At 38.0% G+C, this 23,342-nt stretch overlaps 1 protein-coding gene across 2 annotated transcripts in view; it reads right to left on the bottom strand.

Moving 5' to 3' along the window:
- Positions 1-19,501, bottom strand: part of LOC126268111 (zinc finger protein on ecdysone puffs-like) — a 33,661-nt gene extending 14,160 nt beyond the window's left edge. For both annotated transcript variants that reach the window (XM_049973629.1, XM_049973630.1), the window contains exons 1-8: positions 19,356-19,501; positions 8,411-8,698; positions 6,181-6,333; positions 4,873-5,081; positions 2,944-3,079; positions 2,786-2,866; positions 2,442-2,543; positions 1,703-1,849 (exon numbers count right to left, since the gene is read on the bottom strand). In XM_049973629.1, coding sequence (XP_049829586.1) covers positions 1,703-1,849; positions 2,442-2,543; positions 2,786-2,866; positions 2,944-3,079; positions 4,873-5,081; positions 6,181-6,333; positions 8,411-8,698 — 1,116 coding nt within the window. In that variant the 5' untranslated portion in view covers positions 19,356-19,501. The remainder of the gene's footprint in view (positions 1-1,702; positions 1,850-2,441; positions 2,544-2,785; positions 2,867-2,943; positions 3,080-4,872; positions 5,082-6,180; positions 6,334-8,410; positions 8,699-19,355) is intronic.
- Positions 19,502-23,342: the final 3,841 nt, after the last annotated feature.

Below are 23,342 nucleotides of genomic sequence, written 5' to 3'. Positions count from 1 at the left end.
AACTATGAGTTTAGTAAGTCATGGCTCTCAAATACTAACTAATTCTTTAAAGAAGAATGGAGAAACTAGTAGAAGCTGACCTCAGAACATCAGTTTGGATTCCAGAGAATGTGGGAACACACAAAACAATACTGACCCTATGGCACAGGAGAAGGTAAGGAAAGAAACTTACATTTGTGGACTGAGAGAAAGCTTTTGACAATGTTGACTGGAATACTCAAATTCTAAAGGTGGTAGGGGTAAAATACTCATATGATGCGATGGGAATTAGATTGGAAACAACACAAAGTAGTAGACTGTTTTGCTTTTTGAGCAGCAAAGGAACTTATGATGGCTCAAGCAGAGGGGATATAATATGTAGATGGCAATTGCAAGGAAAGCAGTTCCAAATAACAGTTGTTTGTTTTAGGAAATCTTTCCTGTAGATACTAGTCTTGAGCGTAGCCACGTATGGAAGTGAAAGATGGGAGGCAACCAGTTTAAACAAAGAAGATTTTTTGAAATGTGGTACTACACAAGAATGTTTTAGATGGGTAGAAAAAAATTGACCAAAAGAATGGATCAGTTGACAAGACACATTCAGAGACATCAAGGAAACTACAATTTAGTACTCTAGGGAAGCTTGGGTAGTAAAAATCAGAGAGAGAGAGAGAGAGAGAGAGAGAGAGAGAGAGAGAGAGAGAGAGAGAGAGAGAGAGAGAGATTGATACAGTAAACAGACTGTGGAGGATGTTGGTTGCAGTAGCTATTCAGAGATGATGCCTGCACACTAACTGTTTTCTGACTGAAGACCACAACATCTACTGGTAATACACAAAGGCAAAAATTTCAAGACAACCGCTAATAGACAAGTGACCTGTCATGACTCTCTCCTACTGATTGCCAGATTTAGCAAGATAAGGATATTTTTCCTCTCCTACCAATCAATTTCCAATGTTCAAATCTTAAGCCCAGTAGAAAATTGCCACATTTCAGTTTTGCTAATGTCTGCAGGGCATAATGAAGACAATAAATCATGAGATGAAAATTGTGGACAGCACTTACTTTCAGCAGGCAAATTCTATAGCAATCACCGAAAGACAACCAGAAGTAAACGTGTCAGTAACATTCGGTTTTATTTGATTCATAAAGTACTTCATATTTCAATGCCTGTGCTTCAATGCACAGTTTCTATAAGAATCTAAATCTGCCGAATCACCACCAATGTAACTCTTATTATTTCAAAGAAGTTGTGATTCTATTCTTTTCCCAATACACAAAGAGAGATTCATCAAAATGTGAGAAGAGACACTGCACATCACAGACAGTGTGAAAAGAATTTCACCACAGTTGGCAACAAGGATTTAGTAAAATAATTTTTGCATTGCATTCTTGTAACTCAACATGAGCACTACTGCCACACCCAGGACACTTAATGTCTCACTTCACAGGTAGAATCACTAACACTTCAATAATCTATCTTCATAACTGCAGCAGCTATTAAAATTTGTGTCGCAGAAGAATAATTACTTCCAAACTTTGGGGCATTCATTTCTCATTAGAAATTTTAATCATGGCCAAGCAAATGCTTTTAAGAGAAATTTTTATTGGTTCAGTGAAGCTTCAAGATCTCCAACCAATGAAAGTGTTGGAAACGGACACTGCATGGATAACAGTAAAGGCTGACCTAATGTTTTGCATACATTTTTAGATATCCACAAACCTGATGTCTCTCATTGCGGCGATGAACCATTAGGTGACCATAGAAATGTAGATCACACATTGTACAATATTCTCTAGTTTTCATGTGAACTTTCTTTCCCTGTCGTTTCATGCGTTCCATTTCTATTTCACGTTGTTGTTCAGCAACCTGTAGAACAATTGACTTGTTAAAAGGCACAACCAGATTTCATTACATCAAAGACTTATAACATTTTCAAAATCACACTTAGCTCTTACGATGGCAACACTTAAGACAATTTACACACATGAAATGTAGTGGAATTATGAGTGAGAAGGGACATTTCAGAACAATGCTTTAATACTATTTTCATTGCTCAGCACCCTCATTTTCATGCAGTTCAGGTAACTAGAGAAACCACCCATTGCACATTTGCAATTAGAATCCAACCATGACAGTCTAAGGCATATGTTCGAACAACTAGGAATACTTATAACAATCATGTAATACAACTGAATCCACTATATAATTCAGTACAACAGAAAGATTTTAAGTAAATATTGCTGGCAATATAGTGAACTAATTTAAAATGAATTGTAGAACAAAGACACTGGTAACCCATTCATGCTAAATGACTAACAAATTTCTACATGATATAATTTACTTCATTGATCCAAAGAAAATAGAACCAACCAAAACACTTAGCATCCATGCCTGTACTGCAGGTTACAGCGTTACCTTTATGAGAAATGTTTGTACAAAGTTTAAATATAGTACTCACTTTTAATTTATGTCTCATTAACTCCACCTTTATTTTATTGCTTTCCTCTAACTTATCCATCATCAGTTGGTGTGTCCTGCCCTTCAAGTGGCTTTCAAAGGACTGAAACAAAATTAATTATCAGTAACCTCAAACTTGCTGTACCTATATCAGTCAACAAATTTAAGCGTAAGGGCAAATACACACTTAAGACTGATCACAACAGAATGTGTGTATACTACTGTCAGGTACTGAATTAAAGTAACTACGAATGTAAAAATTCAACAGTGTCATATGACTACAGAAAGTAAGATTTTATCTTTTGCTCTTCAAAGGCAAGTGAATTAGGACAAATAAGTACTTACATTACCATCCCACATATGCTTCTTGCACACATGACAGAAGAAGAGAGCATTTGGTATACCACTGTATCTATTCCCTTTTTCCTGTTAATAAAAAGGAAACATAATTAATGCACATTCATAACAAAATTAATAATAAAATGAGCACTAATTTTATTTACCTCATCATCATCATCATCTCGTTCCTCTTCAGTTTCACCATCACCTTTGTCTTCTTCTTCCACAATTTCTCCATCTTCTGGTTTCCTTTCCTCTTTCCAATCTCTCTTCTTATCATCACCTCCTTCACCTTCCTCCCTGTTAATGAAATCAGTTACTGTTATGCTACTACCCTCTAAAATTTAAAATTAATGATGATTTTACAGTGTTAAGAAAAATTTCTGAGCACTGAAATAAAGTGTCACTGATCAAAACTTGATAATCAATATGGAACATCAAAATGGCAACACTGACCAACAGGATGGCATTAAAAGCTTTATTTGAAATATTTGTAACACTATCAAGAAAAATTTATTAACTTCCACAACTCTGCACAAGAGCAGTAGGTTTTCATAAGTTTAGAAGTAACCTGTTTAACACCAAAAAGTTTGACTTCTAGTTTCCAGCTTGATTTTTCATTTAAGTGACAATTTGACATTAAAGCAAAATTATTTACAATTATAGCACTTTCTTCAATTTCATTTCGCCACTAATCTCTGCATAGTTATTTCAATGTAATTACATGACAACTTGGTACAAAAGTTATTGCAGTTCACTGTAAAAATAGCATACATGATTTACTATGACTATGCATCAACTGCATCATTCTCAATTCATTTCTTATGTGCAATAAGGAAAAGTGACTGACATAACAGATCCCACATTTGTAAAGCTCTTTATCTACTTTCCCAGCAGCTCAATCCCTGCCTGTAATCTTCCCAATGTTAATAGTAAGAACTGCAACACAAGAACTTTAGTGAGAAGCTGCCCTATTAAGTCTACCCCAATCTTACGTAACAAAGATTCACTGTCCTCCAGATCGCAAAACTACAAAAAAGTAGAGATAATGTTTTAACAACACAAACGGCCATAATTAAAAGTCACCACATATCTACAGGCTTACTTAGCCAATGTTCTTTGATAAATTTGAAGTAGAAACAAGTATTTACCAAAAAGGGGCAAAAAGTGGTAGATGAGAAACTTAAGTCAAACAGAGAGCAATGCAACAGGGTAGCTTCATGAAATATTTGATTCTGAACATTTAACATGTCTAAAAGACACTTTTCCCTTTTACTGTTCAGTTATATAACCTGACGATGCCAGGAACTTTCTATTATAATGGGCCACATTTTTTCCAATTAATGTTTTGAACATTTAACACTAAATTGGTTAACATACATTACTGTCATGGAAGTATGTTTCCACATTACTAGTTCAAAAACCAACTAAAAATAAGCAAATTCAAATTTGCAAGATAATCAAGAAATGGGAAAAAAATCAAACAGCTTTCAGAAGTTATTTACAGAAAATTTTTCTGAAGCTTTCCAGAAATCAGTAACTGCTGAACATCAATTACTTTAAACCAACACTAATTCAGGAATCTGCAGAATGATTAATGGAGGCAAGCATACATCATTTAGCACACTGCTGCTAACCAGAAACAAGTGTAAGACACTATGTGCTTATTATACTTAATTTATTAACAGTTAAAATTACAATTCAAAAATTATGATTTAAAAACTCAAATTTCTTTCAAAGCCTGCATTACTACTGAGTTTTGTTGTTGAACTCTTCTCTCGAACAGAAACAAGTGCTGTCAATTTCTTTTGCAACTTTTACTTAATAAAAATAATATATACGTCTGCACACAATAATACTTAAGGTCAATAGAAGTATGAAGACAAGTGTGCATTCCACCAGATATTTACTTCTACAGGAACACAAAGATACTAACAGAAAGTGGGAAGCCAAGATGCAATAGATTATGTTGCAGAAAGAATGGCAAGCTGCCATTGAAAGGTATCCCAGCAAGATGCTGAGAATTCAGAAGTGAACGGTACAAACTTACAACAGTAAGATAGAACAATGATGAAGCAGTAAGTTCTGCTTACCTTTTCCCATCCTCTTCATCTGCTTTTTGCACATCTCCATTTGTCTTATCCTCCTCCTCTTTATCCTTATGCTCTTTGTCATCAGCTTTACCCCCAAGCTTGCTGCCCGCACCTGGCCGGGACTTCCTTACAGGACTGCGAAACCCTTGAGCTCCCGGCTTGCGCTCGGGGCCACCCTTCGAAGGGGTGGAGCGACGGCCCTGTGCGTTCTGCCACGTCGCAAGGACGGGTTGTAATCACAATTAGCAACAACATCAGCAACAACCACAATTCTTTGGCCAAATTGAGTAAAAAGGATGATCCGGATATTTCTGGATCAATAACTGGGAACAGTTTCAAAGCAATTAAAATGGCCAAATTTCAAGGTGGTTGGTTGTGTGTGTATAGGGAAACAATTCATTGAAGCCTTCACAGAGTGACATAACATGTAAATGTGAAACTAGAAAGTTGACATATAAGTAAAAAAAAGGTTATTTTGCAATGCAAGTACATGATTGCAAACATACAAATTTTATGACAGCATGTCTTGGGTGTGCTGTGCTAACAGCAACTCAAGCTGAAGTATTTAACTGATGCTTTTACTGTGAAGTATTCAGTAGTATTAAATCATAAACATGAGGAAAACAGGCATTAACATATAGAAGTTTTTTACATTAGAACACTGAAACAGTGTATACACATGGCATAAGTGTAATAAAATGAAGATAAGGAATTAAGAATTTGTAATATCAATGCTTCAAAAAATGCAAAAAATGAAAATGTTAAGGAACATCTTAGTTTAATGTTCATATAAGGCTGTTAACAGTACACAGCTGGTAATCTCGAGGCCAGAAATCCAGATGTTCTTAAGCAGGCACTATTACCGAGAATGCCTGCTTCATAGCCAACATTCTCCCAACGGACAGATCTAGAAACCGATCAGAAGTGACCTCAAGTCACATTCAACATCACGGCACTGGCCACTGCCAATGAAGTATGTGAGTTATTTCTGAGTGGTAATGAGCAAATGAGAAAAATGCTCATGCATACTCCATCTTATGAACGAGATGAAATGTCTTAACTACAATGAAGCCACTGAATGCAAAGTTCCAGCAAAGAGGCTGCTAGAGTGACAAGCTTCAGCTTCCTTAAGTAACTCGAGCCTAAAATCCAATTAAAAAGGAGGGCAACTTGTTTAATATCAGTAAGTTAATAGTTGTGACATTATTAAAAACCTGCCACCCCCAGCTGGCGTACTCCCATAGCTGTAGAACTTGTTTGTATATCAATAGCTTGACAGGATATACTTCTATACCACAGTTGACATACCTTATTGTATGGTTCAGTCCTGCGAGAATCAAGCCGCCGTCTTCTGTTGTCCTGAAATCTACCTGGAGCTGAACCAAATTGCTGTTGCTGCCTGAAGCCTTGGCCTATATTACCAAGTTGACCCAAAGTGCCAAGACTTAACAATGGAGGAACCTAGTACATAGAAAAAAGCAATCACAAAATGTAAAATTGTTCAGTATCTGCCTGCAACACCAAAAAGTAAAATTTTATTTGTTCAATCAATTCCAAAAAACTTCACTCACATGAGAATAGTAAGCTTAGTATTTAATGGGAAATTATCTATTTGGGGCATCCCCAGAGTATCTTGGTACTATCTGTTACAATGTTTATTGTGATTGGATGGAAAAATCACCTATTCCAAAAAACACCTGCATGCATTCCCCAGCAACAGCCAGCTCTTCTGTTATGGGTAGTGCACCCCAACCTATTTAGGACTGAATATCACAAAATTGCGTGTGTGTCACAAAAAAGTTATTAGTGGTGCAGAGATTCTGGCTCAGGCCTTCAACAGCTACAAACCAGAGGCCTATAGTCATTTCTAAACAATCCAACAGACTTCTTCAGCAAAGATTTATTTGTTTCAAATTTGTAACACCTGAAGGAACCAAGAACCACCTCAACCCGGATCCCAGGGACTGCACACTGTTATATTACTACACATGGTTCTCCCAACAACGTCCGCAATAGAGGGTACAGTTATTCACTATCTGAACTTTTTACAGGCGAATACAATAAAAACAACAGAAACAGAACCCAATGGAAACACCTCCCAACCACTTTACAACATTGCACTGACATTTGAATCTATACCCTGTTGCTTGCAATTGATGAATTCAGGTTTACCAAAAATCTCATGTTCCAACTTTCCACTAAAAATGCTTTGTGAAATTGTGGACAAACACTGTCCTCTAGTTATTGAACTCTGCAAGTTACTCACAAACCGAAAGAATGAACTGCCTTTTCATCTGATGTTCCTTCTCCCCTGAACTGCAAGCCTGGCAAAATAATATAGAAAGAGTATCACTACTTACACTGTCTCCATAAAGACCTTCAGAAACACTGGTAGCAAGGATATGTATTTCCCACCTAGTGGACTGAATGTCAGAAGTTGGTCTGACATCTTGATCATACAAATGTATATACTGTAGGTTTAACATTTTTACACCACTACCAGTAAAAAGTCTCATCAGTCCACAAGAAGCTTATTTAATGCCACTAATCTTAATCCCCATACAAAAGGATTACATGAAACTGAACAGACTTTTCTGTGAATCAATTCTGTTTAGGTCTTCTGTCGCGATACTAGTCTGATGTAGCTCTCCACTCTTCTTGACGAGACACACCAATGCCAAATAGGTTACAAGAATTAACTTGTCAATAGTGGATCTTTGACATAGTATAATGATACCCCTCCCCCTCACATCCTTCCCCTTCCCCACCAGCCATTACACGTGTACAATGTACATTATACATATGATCCACTTTTGGGTACACTTCTTTATAGTGTTCAATTAGTTTACAATTGAGATTTTTGTTCTATTTAAGTACAGCTCTCATTTCATTATGAAGTTGTTCATTATTTCCATTGGGGAGTGGAGGTGGGGCAACAATCAGTGTCACTGCACCAATATTCTCATCACCAGTAGCAGTATCTGATAGTTTTGTAACACCATCAGCTTTGTATAACATGAGTATTGATGCTGAGGGTTGACTACTTTCTGAATATTCTTTGTAGTATATTTCTTATATTTCCTCTTGACTCATCAGTTAAGCTTGTGCTTGAGGTTGCTAGATGTTATGATGTGCTACAACTGAAACATCAGTATTAAATTTTGCAGTATTACCCTTATCAGCATTGGCAGAAGTCAAGTTCACAGGCCTCTTTGAAACTATTACTTCTTGTGCAACCACTCCACCTGAAATTAGTCTAGTCTGTGCAAGCCTTTTCATCTCTAATTTTCTCACTAACATTAGGTACTTATATTTTTCAAAGCTAAGAATCATGTTCTCACTAATACCAACAAGTACAACATTTGTCAGTTATTTCAATCTCAATATTTAACAGTTCTGCTAACTAAGAACTTTTACATTTTGTAAAAAATATTGACAAGACTTCTAAGCACAGTAATTACAGAGAAAAGCTTGTGAATACATGAAGTTAACCTGAGGTTGTTCATAAAATTCTGGACACTAATAATACATATCATACCTGTGGTTGTGCTGGTTGCTGTGGTCTAAGAAGTGTTGTGAGCAGATTGCTAGCAATAGCAAGCTGAGCTTCTGTTGAAGATAACTGTGAAACAAGGCTCGATTGTTGTGTTGGAGTTGGCAACAGTCCTGCTAAGCCACCACCTCCCCTTGGGTTCCCAGGTACAAGACCACCTTCCCATGGATTTACATTCATTTGGGATGGTCGGTTACCACCAAAGCCACCACCTGGGGCATTCATCTGGTAAGACTGCCTATCATTTCGGCGATAGTTACGATTCTGCGACATCTGGAATTACAAAACCATTGCTTTTGTTCATTTGTATGCTAAACAGACTAACATAGTACACGTAAAATAAGAATCATTTCAGGCTAATTGTGAAACATTTCTATGTGGATAATGGATAATGATTTTTAAAAAGAGAGAGAGAGATTGATTGCCAAGTAGCTACAATGAATGTTCACAGCACTGAACAGTTCGAAATGGAACCTTCCACTGCTAAACTTACGTCTCCTTTGAGGTCACTTTTAGGATTTTTTCTTAACACAGAACTTTAACTGGCAGTGCTAATGATCTTACTATAAAGCATTCTAAGAAGAGAATTCTGTTGTAGCAGGCCAGAATTTTTTTCAAAATAGCATCCTTCATTACTTTATCTATGGTTATCACATACATTTAACTATGCTATTCAACTAAGGATTGTTGATGGAGACTACAACCATTCACAAATAAAGCTTTTTAAAAAGAGCAGCATAAATTCTCTTTTTCCATTTTCTGTGTTTGTTAAACATTAAACAGAACAACAATTTGAAAAGTGGGTAATAGTGCAGTTCCTGCACTGCATGCTGACCTTGGCAATTCATATGCATCAGATGTGCAGCCCATCTGGTGATTGGTGGCAATTACTTTTCCAACAAGCTAAGCCACAGAACAAGCTATCAACATCTGGCTTTTTTCTTTCACATTCAATGTTTTCACCAATTAAGAACCAAACTGAAAGTACAAACTGAAAGATGAGGTCACAGCAGCAACTAACATTGTGTCACTGGCCAAATCCAACAAACTATTATCAAATTCTCCTCTACCCTTAATTTGGTTGTCAGCTGCAAATCCAAAAAATAAGAATGAAAGGAAACTCTGCTGACTGAACTGTCTTCCACAAAGACACTAGATTATCACATGACAAATTCCTTGTGAGTTGGCAAAGCCAACAAATCTAAACATGAAAATACAACCGCCACTGTCCTAAAGGAGCATCCACACAACACCTTTGTTTTCAACTTTGTGCATGTGCATAAATTTCCAACACAGCAACTATGCATCCACATTTGTGCATGCATAATTTCCTGGAAATAGAGGCTGTGCATAAAGGGCACTGCTAGCCACCTTTGGTGGGAATCTCTGCACCTTTTTGCAGACAACAGGCAGCTGGGGCCAATACACATTTAATTGTGTAGTGTGTTGTGGTTATGCTGAAAAGCGATTTACATGCAATAATTATGCTGACTCCAAAGGAAGCAGCACACTTAAGTTTATAGATGATTACAGACAAATCAGTCATATGGAATGCCACTTCTGAAGATTCTTTGCATAATTCTACATGTGTTGCCCTGAGTGTCACATATTACATAAAAGTGATCATACTTCTGTAAAGAATAAGATATTGTAAGTTCCGAAGTAGGTAAACAGTACAATAAGCCAAATATTTATGAAAAGTGTATATAGAAACTGGTCAAATATTCATGCTGTGGCAAATTTAAAAAAGCACGACTGAGGAGCCTGACAACTGAACAAAAGAAGTCATTATGTATGTGCAGCTCCCAACAAACTATCAAAAACAGAAATGAAGCACACTTATGATGCATAACAACTTCCATCCCAGCAGATCCTGGTATCTCTGAAATTATCAAATTTGTTGAGTCTGAGGATGTTATCTTCATATCATATTTCATGATTAAATGACATAGTGAAAGTAAATTAACCTTCACAACAACTAATAACCTACAAGTTGTTCTCAGTTTCAGGAATAATTGCTTATTTTTATTTATTTACTTGTTTGTGTCCCAATTATCTAGTATGCAGGCGAATTGCATGGATATGGAACAAGCCACAATTATACATAAGAACAGTACTTACACACTGAAGTCCCAAAGAAACTGGTATAGGCATGCATATTCAGAGAGATATGTAAACAGGCAGAATACAGCACTGCAGTCGGCAACATCTATATAAGACAAGTGTCTGCTACAGTTATTAGATCGATCGCTGTTGTGTCATTGGCAGGATATCAAGATTTAAATGAGATTGAATGTGGTGTTACAGTCGGCACACGAGCAGTGAAACACAGCATATGGACTCTTGCATGTTAACAGGGGATTGTTCAAGCTGGTGGAGGCTCTGTAATGGTGTGGTCCATGTACAGTGGGAGTGATAAGGGACCCTTGATTTGTCTATATATGACTGACAGGCAATACATACTTAAGCATTCTGCCTGATCACCTGCATTCATCCATATCCATTGTGCATTACAATGGACTTTTGCAATTTCAGCAGGACAATGCGACACCCCACACAGAATTGTTACAGACTGGCTCCACAAACACTCATCCGACAAACATTTCCACTTGAGCATATCTGGGATGCCTTGCAACATGCTTTTCAAAAGAGATCTCCGCCCCGTCTTACTATTGCGGATTTATGAACATCCCTGCAGGATTCATGGTGCCAATTCCCTCTAGCACTATGACATTAGTCCATGACATCATATTGCGGCACTTCTGCGTGCTTGCAAGGGTGCTACAAGATATTAGGTGGGTGTACCAGTTCCTTTAGTTCCTCAGTGTAATGCTAATCCATATAAACTGCAATAATGTATAGGAACAAATTACACTAATAATTACAAGCTTGGGCATTTCTTACACGTATGGAACAATGAAATAATGAACATTATAAGCTACAAATCCAACAATCTAAAATTCTTTTGAAAAGGGGAATAAGTACCAGTTGCCAGTTACTCCCTAACAAAATTTTATTACCAGCCTTATGAATGCAGTTTCCCACACAGAAAATCAAAGAGCTCTTAGTGACCTGAAATTTGCAGACAATGTCATTTTGTATTTATAGTGCCTCTGTTGGTTATATGCTTCTTTAATTAGTCGCTTTCCCGCTTTCTCTTTCTGTCACCTCTTCATCACAACAAACCCAATGCAAGCTCCCAAGCAAAGAAGTGGATTCATAGACTGCTTGTGCAATGAGGAAGCGTGTGGGCACAAGAACACACATGCGTACTTTCCACAAATTTGTGTGCATGCCCTTCCATTCCCACACATCTTCAACTGCACACAACAGAAGAAGCGCCGTGTGAACTGATGTATAGCACAACCCGATGTTCATCACTGCAGTAACCTACTCATGTAGGTATTTCCAATTTTCCTGAAAATTCTACTGACTTGTTTAAAGTCTGACTTCTTTTGTTGTTGCTGTCTTCAGTCCTAAGGCTGGTTTGATGCAGCTCTCCATGCTACTCCATCCCTTGCAAGCTGCTTCATCTCCCAGTACCTACTGCAGCCTACATCCTTCTGAATCTGCTTAGTGTATTCATCTCTGTCTCCCTTTACGATTTTCACCCTCCACGCTGCCCTCCAATACTAAATTGGTGATCCCTTGATGTCTCAGAACATGTCCTACCAACCGATCCCTTCTTCTAGTCAAGTTGTACCACAAACTTCTCTTCTCCCCAATCCTATTCAATACTTCCTCATTAGTTATGTGATCTACCCATCTAATCTTCAGAATTCGTCTGTAGCACCACATTTCGAAAGCTTCTATTCTCTTCTTGTCCAAACTATTTATCGTCCATGTTTCACTTCCATACACGGCTACACTCCACACAAATACTTTCAGAAACGACTTCCTGACACTTAAATCTATACCTGATACAAATTTCTCTTCTTCAGAAACGCTTTCCTTGCCATTCCCAGTCTACATTTTACATCCTCTCTACTTCGACCATCATCAGTTATTTTGCTCCCCAAATAGCAAAACTCCTTTACTACTTTAAGTGTCTCATTCCCTAATCTAATTCCCTCAGCATCACCTGACTTAATTCGACTACATTCCATTATCCACATATTGCTTTTGTTGATGTTCATCTTCACTGCTTGCTGAATATACAGATTGAATAACATTGGGGAGATGCTACAACCCTGTCTCACTCCCTTCCCAACCACTGCTCCCCTTTCATGCCCCTGAACTCTTATAGCTGCCATTTGGTTTCTATACAAATTGTAAATAGCCTTTTGCTCCCTATATTTTACCCCAGCCACCTTCAGAATTTGAAAGAGTATTCCAGTCAACACTGTCAAACGCTTTCTCTAAGTCTACAAATGCTAGAAACGTAGGTTTGCCTTTCCTTAATCTAGCTTCTAAGATAAGTTGTAGGGTCAGTATTGCCTCACGTGTTCAAACATTTCTACGGAATCCAAACTTATCTTCCCCGAGGTCGGCTTCTACCAGTTTTTCCATTCTTCTGTAAAGAATTCGAATTAGTATTTTGCAGCCGTGAATTATTAAACTGATAGTTCGGTAATTTTCACATCTGTCAATACCTACTTTCTTTGGGATTGGAATTATTATATTCTTCTTGAAGTCTGAGGGTATTTCGCCTGTCTCATACATCTTGCTCACCAGATAGAGTTTTGTCAGTACTGGCTCTCCCAAGGCTGTCAGTAGTTCTAATGGAACGTTGTCTACTCCGGGGGCATTGTTTCGACTCAGGTCTTTCAGTGCTCTGTCAAACTCTTCACGCAGTATCGAATCTCCCATTTTGTCTTCATCTACATCCTCTTCCATGTCCATAATATTCTCCTCAAGAACATTGCCCTGTATAGACCCTCTATATACTCCTTCCACCTTTCTGTTTTCCCTTCTTTGGTTAGAACTGGGTTTCCATCAAAGCTCTTGATATTCATGCAAGTGGTTCTCCTGTCTCCAAAGGTCTCTAATAATCCTGTAGGCAGTATCTATCTTACCCCTCATGAGATAAGCCTCTACATCCTTACATTTTGTCCTCTAAGCATCCCTGCTTAACCTTTTTGCACTTCCTGTTGATCTCATTTTTGAGACATTTGTATTCCTTTTTGCTTGCTTCATTTACTGCATTTTTATATTTTCTCCTTTCATCAATAAAATTCAATATTTCTTCTGTTACCCAAGGATTTCTAGCAGCCCTCGTCTTTATACCTATTTGATCCTCTGCTGCCTTCAGTACTTCATCGCTCAAAACTACCTGTTTTTTTCCTGCTGTATTTCTTTCCCCCATTCCTGTCAATTCTTCCCTCATGCTCTCCCTGAAACACTGTACAAACTGCTTCTTTCAGTTTATCCAGGTCCCATCTCCTTAATTTCCCACATTTTTGCAGTTTCTTCAGTTTTAATCTACATTCATAACCAATTGATTGTGGTCAGAGCCCACATCTGTCCATGGAAATGTCTTACATTTCAAAACCTGGTTCCTAAATCTGTCTTACCATTATAAAATCCGATACCTTTTAGTATCTCCAGGGTTCTTCCATGTATACAACCCTCCTTCACGATTCTTGAACCAAGTGTTAGCTATGGTTAAGTTATGCTCTGTGCAAAATTCTACTAGGCAGCTTTCTCTTTCATTTCTTAGCCCTAATACATATTATGTTTCCTTCTCTCTAATTCCAGTCACCCATGACTTAAATTTTCGTCTCCCTTCACTACCTGAATAATTTGTTTTATCTCGTCATACATATTTTTTCATCTGCAGAGCTAGTTGGCATATAAACTTTTACTACGGTAGTAGGCGTGGGCTTCGTGTCTATCTTGGGCACAATAATGCGTTCACTATGCTGTTTGTAGTAGCTTACCCACACTCCTATTTTTTATTCATTATTAAACAGACTCCTGCATTACCCCTATTTGATTTTGTATTTATAACCCTGTATTCACCTGACCAGATGTCTTGTTCCTCCTGCCACCGAACTTCATTAATTCCCATTATATCTAACTTCAACCTAACCAGTTCCCTTTTCAACTTTTCTAACCTACCTGCCCAATTAAGGGATCTGACATTCCACACTCCAATCCGTAGAAAACCAGGTTTCTTTCTCCTGATAACAACGTCCTCTTGAGTAGTCCCCACCCAGAGATCTGAATGGGGGACTATTTTACCTCCGGAATATTTTACTCGAGAGGACGCCGTCATTTAATCATACAGTAAAGCTCCATGCTCTCGGGAAAAATTAGGGCCGTAGTTTCCCCTTGGTTTCAGCCATTCGCAGAACCAGCACTGCAAGGCTGTTTTGGTTAATGTTACAAGGCCAGATCAGTAAATCATCCAGACTGTTGCCCCTGCAACTACTGAAAAGTTGCTGCCCCTCTTCAGGAACCACATGTTTGGCCTCTCAACAGATACACCTCCGTTGTGGTTGCACGTACTGTACAGCTATCTGAATCGTTGAGGCACGCATGCCTCCCCACCAACGGCGAGGTCCATGGCTCATGGGGGGCTGACTTAATAGAGCAATATTCCATGTAACTTTATCTACAAAGGAGATCTCATTGGCTTCCTACACGTGGTTCTGGTTCATTACATCACCCTGCCACAATTTATGGCATGAATCATTACAAGCAACAGCATACAACAGGAAAGCCACAAACACCTTCAGCATGAACTTCTGCAGAGATTCAGTTCACCTATAACTTGGTTGAGTTGCTAGAGCAATTTTTGTAAATACCTTGTTTTAGGAGACTGTAAAGTAACAAAGAAATCAAAGTTTGGTATGCCACGTTTCCTAATCTATTCTTCTGGGCATAGTGATGCAACATTATGGTCTGAACACAAACAAGGAAAATTAAGTTCAGAAGGCAATGCTTTTGGCATAATCTCAGTTGAAAGTGAGCAACAAATCTGTCCCAAGTTTCACAAGCCAGTAGTAAGAAAAGGGCATTATGGACATGGTCTTTCGTCAAACTATAGTCTGACTGGCTGTCATATTTCACAAATTAGGCTAGCACATGTATCTACTTATTAGAAATGTGGAATCCCCATGCCATTTAACGACAGTGCCCTGAAAGGACTGAAAGCTGTCGAGGAACTTTCATTAGAAGAACAATAATTGCTTACGCAACACTGGTTTACACAATACGGAAAACACTGAAGTGTCTTTCCATCATCATCATCATCATCATCATCATCATCATCATCATGAAGCTTTACTCCTACAAAGACAAATTTAAGATCAACCTGCAACCCTCTTGGCAAGAAAAATCATGCTGCTCGAAATTTTTTGCATTCAAGCACATTGAAACAGCTTACCAGCTAAACAGGATAACCACATTTGATAATAAACAAGGCCAAAAATGTGCCCATCCTGTAGAAAAGAATGACAGAATGAAGTATTTACAAATGGACATTTCACCTCAATCAGATGATGGCGGGACTAATGTTTCTCACAATTTAAATGCAAGCTTAATGGCTGTTGGAATAGCACCATTAAAACTTCAAATTTGTGCAAGGGATAAGAAAGGACATGGAAAGCAAAAAAAAAAAAAAAAAAAAAAATGCATCAAGTAGAAGGTACAATTATTAATAAAACTGCAGCAATTGGAGAATCAGATCTCAGTGAGTTGGAGCAACCATGCACAAGCAAACAATGCTCTACTTGTTTACATTACAGCCAGCTGATCCAAGAATTTAAAGACAAATTAAGATATGTATCAAAATCATGAGAAAATTCAGACTTTGACCCCCCCCCCCCAACGTCAGTCTATTAAAAAGACCATGTAAGAATTGCATGTTCCAGAAAGTACAGTAAAAAGGCTAGAAACTTAAAAGCTGAGCAGGGAATAGTAGCACAGCCCAAAGGTAAATATAGGAACATGCTGAGGCTGTGAAAACAAGAGTCACAATATTGTTATGATGAATCTTGCCAGATTTGTCCAGGTAAAAAGGACTGTATTATTAAAATAGATGATTACATGGTTCAAAAACAAATGTGCTTGTTACAACAAATGTCAGCACACAGTGAAATAAAAGATCATAAAATATTACTGAGCAAAATTGTCTAATTTTGAGAAGTACTGCATGCTTCATCACTGTGTATTATGTCCAAGAACAGAAGCTCTAATGGAATATTTGAATGTTTCTGCACACACACTGATCCTGAGGATCCAATTCAATTAAACAATGGATTCACACAAAAACTAAACAAGAGTAATAATAGTTGAGTTCATTGAAGAATTCGTTACAATACTTTTCGCCCTTTCTACTCACCACTACACTGTAAAGCACCAGAGCAAACAATTGCAATTGACTAAAGGAGGTCTCAAACCATGACAATTACATTAATGTATTTTGCTGAAAAGTTTTCCTTTAGTCAAAGATTTCATTGAAAAAATTGCCAAGTTATGTTACATCCATTTGTCATTGACAACAATTATGAACCAAGAAGTATCAGCTACTCCTCACTCAGTGATTCTCTTCGTTATACAATTGCAGCGCACGTTTTTAACTCCCTTGATCAAATCCCTGCAGTGCATTTTCACAGAAATTAAAAATATTGATCTGTACCAGATCGGGTTGACGGAGGAGATAGAAAAGATCCAAAGAACAGCGGCGCGTTTCGTCACAGGGTTATTTGGTAACTGTGATAGCGTTACGGAGATGTTTAACAAACTCAAGTGGCAGCCACTGCAAGAGAGGCACTCTGCATCACGGTGTAGCTTGCTCGCCAGGTTTCGAGAGGGTGCGTTTCTGGATGAGGTATCTAATATATTGCTTCCCCCTACTTATACCTCCCGAGGAGGTCACGAATGTAAACTTAGAGAGATTCGAACATGCACGGAGGCTTTCAGACAGTCGTTCTTCCCAAGAACCACATGCAACGAACAGAAAAGGGAGGTAATGACAGTGGCACGTAAAGTGCCCTCCGCCACACAGCGTTGGGTGGCTTGCGGAGCATAAATGTAAATGCAGATTGTTTTAGTTACAGTTCTGCTGCCCAGAACAAAAATTGTAAGATCTTCCTAAACGTTTGCCATCATCAAAAAGTTTTGGCACGAAGTTCAAGGCAATCACTGGACAAACATGCAAGCAATGCTTCAACGCATTGTTGCTTATTACAAGGACGGGAACAAGCTATCACATGTCTTTTAATCATATCAGAATGCCTCACATGACACTGTTGCTTTGCACCTGTTCCAATCATACTTTTATGGACTTCCTGACTTAAATTCACTAGAGAACCAAGAAAAATATATTATTTCTCTAATGGAGATGCAGCTCATTATAAAAATGTGCCATCATGAAGAAGATTTGCAAACTAAAGCTGAATGGCATTTTTCAGCCACCTCACATGGGAAGGGAGCTAGTGATGGTATTGGTGGAACAGTTAAACAACTTGCAGCTCGTGCGAGTCTGCAACAGCCATACAGTGATCAAATGACACAAACAACTTTATGTGTTTGCCAAGGATAACAAAGAAAGAATGAACTTCAAGTATGCTACTAAAGAAGATCACAAAAATGAAGAAATAAACTTATTGAGAGATTTGAGAAACGCTGCAAAATTGTTGGGACACAAAACTTCACATTTTTATTCCTTTTAGCAAGGACAAAATAATAACAAAAGTGTATTCAAGCTATGATAGAGAAATTGAACTGGTGACAGTTTCTGACAGTGATACCGTTCAAAGACATAAAAGGATATGCTGCTTGTGATTATAATGGACACTGGTGGTTAACCTGTGTACTTGAAAAAAAGTCAGGAGAAGGATGAAATCACGTTTCTTACATCCACCGTCACCATCTTTTACATTTCTGAGTCATCGAAACATTCTTTCCATAAGCAGTAGGGAAGTAGTGGTAACTGTGAACCCTCGAACTGCTAAAGGACAAACATAAGTTATCTAAGCAGAAATGTTGATGTGCAATGATTGGTTCGAAGTATGAAGAACTGCACTAATAGTAATTACTAACTGAATTTAGGTCTGATCTCAGGTATTCATCTTTCTGTGCTTTTTATTTATTTAAAATTTTTTATTTTGTATTTATTAATTACAGAAGCATAAAACGTTCTTTTGTAAATTAGAAATTGCTTTTAATTTCCACATTTTCTTCAGAACGGCCACCGCCCAACTCCTGACCTACACTTAATTTTGATTTGATATATGCCCAAAGTATTGTACCGACAATCCTAATCCACCGACACGACCCCCTACGAATAAGCTTTCCAAACTGAACACACGAAATGTAGTTATGATAAAGTTGCACAAAAAAAAGGGCTAGCAATTTTTCTTTTGGCCTGTGGGACCTAACAATGCAACCGGTACGTCCAATCTACATACTGTTTCTGTGTATGTATGTTTAAACAAACTGCTATCATATAAATAAAAAATCTTACTCCCATACTATAGGCCATTGCAAGGATATATAGTTAACTAGTAACTAGATTAGTTCCCACTGCAACTAAATCTCTCAGAAATCCATTAAAATGTACATATAATCAAGTGTAACAAATTGCTTCGAAACAATTTTTTATGAGATAAGTAGTACATCACGTCGATAATTCCAGCATGAGACACGACATCACAGCGCTACTGAACAAAAATGGCGGCAAAAGTTTAAAAAATTAAAATAGACTATATCTCCATCTAAAAAACTCATCAAAATCTACTTTGAATATACATTTAATAACGCCGATACCCCCCCTAAAACTATTTTTACACAAAATACAACAAACATAATTTTGCGTTATAGATCCAATGAATACCTCCGCCATTCTGGTGGCGTCATTCCCTCGCCTGTTTTCAAAGAACGGAATTGGCCTTTTCCAGAGCTAATTAGTTGAAATTTAAATTTCCCTCACGCTCATTACAAAAATTATAACAATTTAAAATGGTTCAGTTGCAATCTTTACCTTTAAAATACCTCCTCGCTTTTTCAGTATCAGCACCGCAAAGCTAACCTGCCGGGTACGCGATGCTAAAGACCTTTCCAAAGGCAGCAGAACCGAAGACTGACCACTCTAACGTAACAACGAGAATGACTTAAGCAAAGATCAATGGAAAATTCGACGTAACGACGGTTTAATATCTTTGTTAGGTTACTACCATATGAAGTACCAAAATGCTTATTAAATAACTTTTGAAAAGAAGTAACGTAAAATTTATTTTATAATCGTCATAGATCTTTCTCATAATGCGACTCGATCTATATTCTGGTAGTCGCAAAAAGGAACGTAAAAAACATACCACATTCAGTTTCAAATAGTGGCATATACATACTCCTTCAAAAATAGAAAGTCGACATCAAGAGTTGTCGTAAGGAATATTTTGACATGAAATTAGTGAGACGAGATGGCTTTGGTTCTAGTCGATTCATGTTTGACAGATCGTAATGAAACGGAACGCCAAAACATTCCATAATGCATTTCAAGTGGCAGCATTGACACGGGCTGTCAAAGGAACGGAAAATGGACCTCAAACTGTAGGTTCCTCGGGAAGAAAGTTTATGACGTTGATATAAGTGTGTCTGCGAGAGCGGTGCGGGGAGGTAGGAGGGAAGGAGGAATGGTATCATCTGCTAACATCGAAAGTTAATCTACTATTGCTGCACTTTATTATGTTATAGTAGTGATCTCGTCGTTAATTGTTTTCTTAGTCTTCATTTTATTGTTTGTTTTGTTTTAGTGACACATTGCAGATGTTCCATGACGATCTGAGTATTTTCTCCACGAGAGTTTTTCCACAAAAGAAGTCAGATATCTACAACCTACTCATTGCATAAATAACATTTTACTTTGACGTTATTTGATACTTATATGGAATCAAAACGCTGTGGCAAAAAGCTCTATGTGTTGCTTGTAAATAATGTTTGATGTGTTTTTCATGTTTGTTTTGGATAGTGTCTTCGTCGATCTCCCTCAGCGTATCCCATGTTGCTCTCATCCTTGCAAAAGGAACATTTAAATCGGCTGTCATGAACCATTGTTAGATAGAACTTGCAGCACACCGCCATGTAGTGCTACACATGACACCAAAGGACACCGTATTCACACCACCACACTAACTGCAATTGTTACTGATCTGTGTGTCTTTCTAAACTGCTGCACTCAGAGTTTCACCTTAGGTTGTCCTCGGATTATCTTTTTATTATTATTAGACTACTTTCTTATCACACTGAGAGTGCAGACAATAGTGCAGTGATATCTTATGAACACAACACATGCCAGTGAGACTTTGTGAACTTAGTTCGATATCACTGCTATTCCAGCTGCTAGTGAATATTGGTAACCAGGGGCTGTGGAACAGAGTATAAGACTGCAGAGAGACACAAGGAAACAAAGTTATGTGTGCTTGTATCGAATATATTGTAAATAAATACAGTTATGTTTCAATCCTTCTTCTCATATAGTGTTTGATGTGTTCCAGTGTGTTCATCCATCTTATTACTCTAATGGACACAACAGATATTTATAGTGATGAGTTTGTGATCTGTGACTACATAAATCTATGGGAGGTGTTTCAACATATCTGCATGCTAAAATAACCAATATTTTTTTCAGTGTTGGTGGGATGAATTGAAATTTTTCTTTCCTAGAAACAACCATTAGCGGAAAGTGCCTAGTTTTCTTTAGGTTTTCATTATTATAAGAGTGTTCATGAATTTTTTATATCTAATCTTGAAGTGATTAAAATTGCGTACGCATTGGCAACTTCTGGAGACTAAACACTCTTTGCAGTTATATTTAATTCAGAGTCAACAAATTCGAGAGTTATTCTCGAGCATTACTGTACTGTTACATGTGCAGTAAGGACAACAAACTACTACTGAAGCATAGAATTCTGGTGGCCAGGTGGCACCTCTCCCCCTTCTCTTTCTGATGAAAAACAAAAGGAATGAACAGAGTACTGCATCCAGATTGAACAACATTTGCAGCCTACAAAGTCACAGCAGACTCACAACGTTCTTTCTTTTTTCTGCATCCTAAGCTATTCCCCTAAGTAGAGCCCCAAATCCTACCATATGAGGAAGTCGTTAGCACACTTGATGACTTTTTAGAAGTACAGATTCATGTAGCTGCCACTAACTTCAAAGTTATTCATACACAATATCAGTTTTACAAGGAATAGATTGCTGAACCCAAGGACATGACTAGGAACTGTAAATTTAACTGAACTTGTGGACCTTCTTTTCACGAGGAAATGCTTCACGATGTCATTATACAGAATCTTGCAGCCAGCAGAATACAACCTGAGATTTTGAAGCATCACAGTCCTTGTACAATGACGTACTTAAAGTAATCAAAGTTCAGGAAGTACAAGATTTCGCGCAAATTGACTTTCAAGTGCCTGTTGTTGCAGTACTGGCCAAGCTTAGTTCTAAGCACGCTCTACCCCACACAGCTCGTGTTGACAGCACCCACACACCAAAACATAGCAGGGCATAAGGGGGCCTGGCCACTTATACAGCAAGTTCATGAGCTCCAAAGTCCAATGTCAAGTTTTATGTCACACATGGTCGCAAACACTGTTTCTTGCACCAAGTGGAATGCTTACACTGCCACAAATCAGAACACCCTCTATTCCACTTCCATCTAGATTTGAGCAAATCGAGATTAATATAATATCACATTCTGAATCTTTACCTGCTACTCCTGGCAATACACACAGAAACGATAGACATAAGGACATGACTCACAAAGCGACGCACTAGAATGCAAATGTTGGCTAGTTGCAATCGGCTCTCCTTACATGGACAAATAGGAAACGACTCTGTCTCTCACAAAACAGATAAAAGCGGACTTCCAAAAGTTGGAGCTGACAGTATATTCAGAAAAAATAGCAAACTATTCATATTATTACAGATCTGCAATCACTCTGTATCATTTCAAACAGATGCTGATACTTCAGTCTCACTGCTCAGTAAAACTACTTATGGGCAACTGGGACACATCTGTGTCTCACAGACTACAATGGTGAAAGTATCTCTACCAGGATGTGCACTCTGAAATCAAAATATCAAAATTGGACTGTATCTGTGCCATTCGCAGTTGTTCAACCTTACACAAATCTTAATATATTTGGTACAGATGCACTTGATTTGTTTGGATTAGATATTTAGAACAATGTGCATGTTAGTCATATGCAACTTTCCCTTGCTAGCATACATCAACTGAGTGAAAAATATGGACATTTGTTCGATGGTAAATTGGGGTAGCAAAGAATTTTCAAGCTCATATTATACTTAATGACAATGCCCAACTACAGTTTTACTATGCACGTCCAGTGCCTCAAGCCATTCGCAATGAAGTTGCTTCTGAACTCAACAGCTTAACACAAATTGGTATCTTGAAACATTTTTCTGATAGTCAATGGACATCTACTTCTGTCTTCATAAAAAAATCATCAATGGGAATATTAGATTTTTGCCCACCTTTATAACAATATTTGTCCTGAAGTGGTAACACTGGTTCCCACAAGATCACCGAAGATAAGCACTTTTGGGCTCTGCTATCACTTGCGTGGATGGCCATCCAGTCTGTCGAGAGCTGTTGGCAAGCGGTATCCAATCAGCCCTTGTGAGGTAAACTGAGGAGCTACTTGACTGAAGAGCAGCGGCTCTGCTCTCGGAACCTGACATACAGCTGAGAGAGCAGTGTGCTGACCACATGCCCCTCCATATCCGCATCTGGTGACGCCTATGGGCTGAGGATAACACTGCGGCTGGTCTGTACTGCTGGGTCTGCTACGACCTGTGGACAGAGTTTACATTTACAGCAAGACAATAGGTAACAGTCCAATGATTATTGATTCTGTCCCCCTATGGATCACCTAGCAGGTGGACGATTCTTTTCTAACACTGATTTATCTCATGCCTACCTTCAACTTCCTGTGGATGAAGG

This window comes from Schistocerca gregaria, chromosome 4 (assembly GCF_023897955.1).
Source record: "Schistocerca gregaria isolate iqSchGreg1 chromosome 4, iqSchGreg1.2, whole genome shotgun sequence".
Taxonomy (NCBI): domain Eukaryota; kingdom Metazoa; phylum Arthropoda; class Insecta; order Orthoptera; family Acrididae; genus Schistocerca; species Schistocerca gregaria.
Note: the sequence above shows the minus strand (reverse complement) of the source record. Positions and strands in the feature narration are given on the sequence as shown.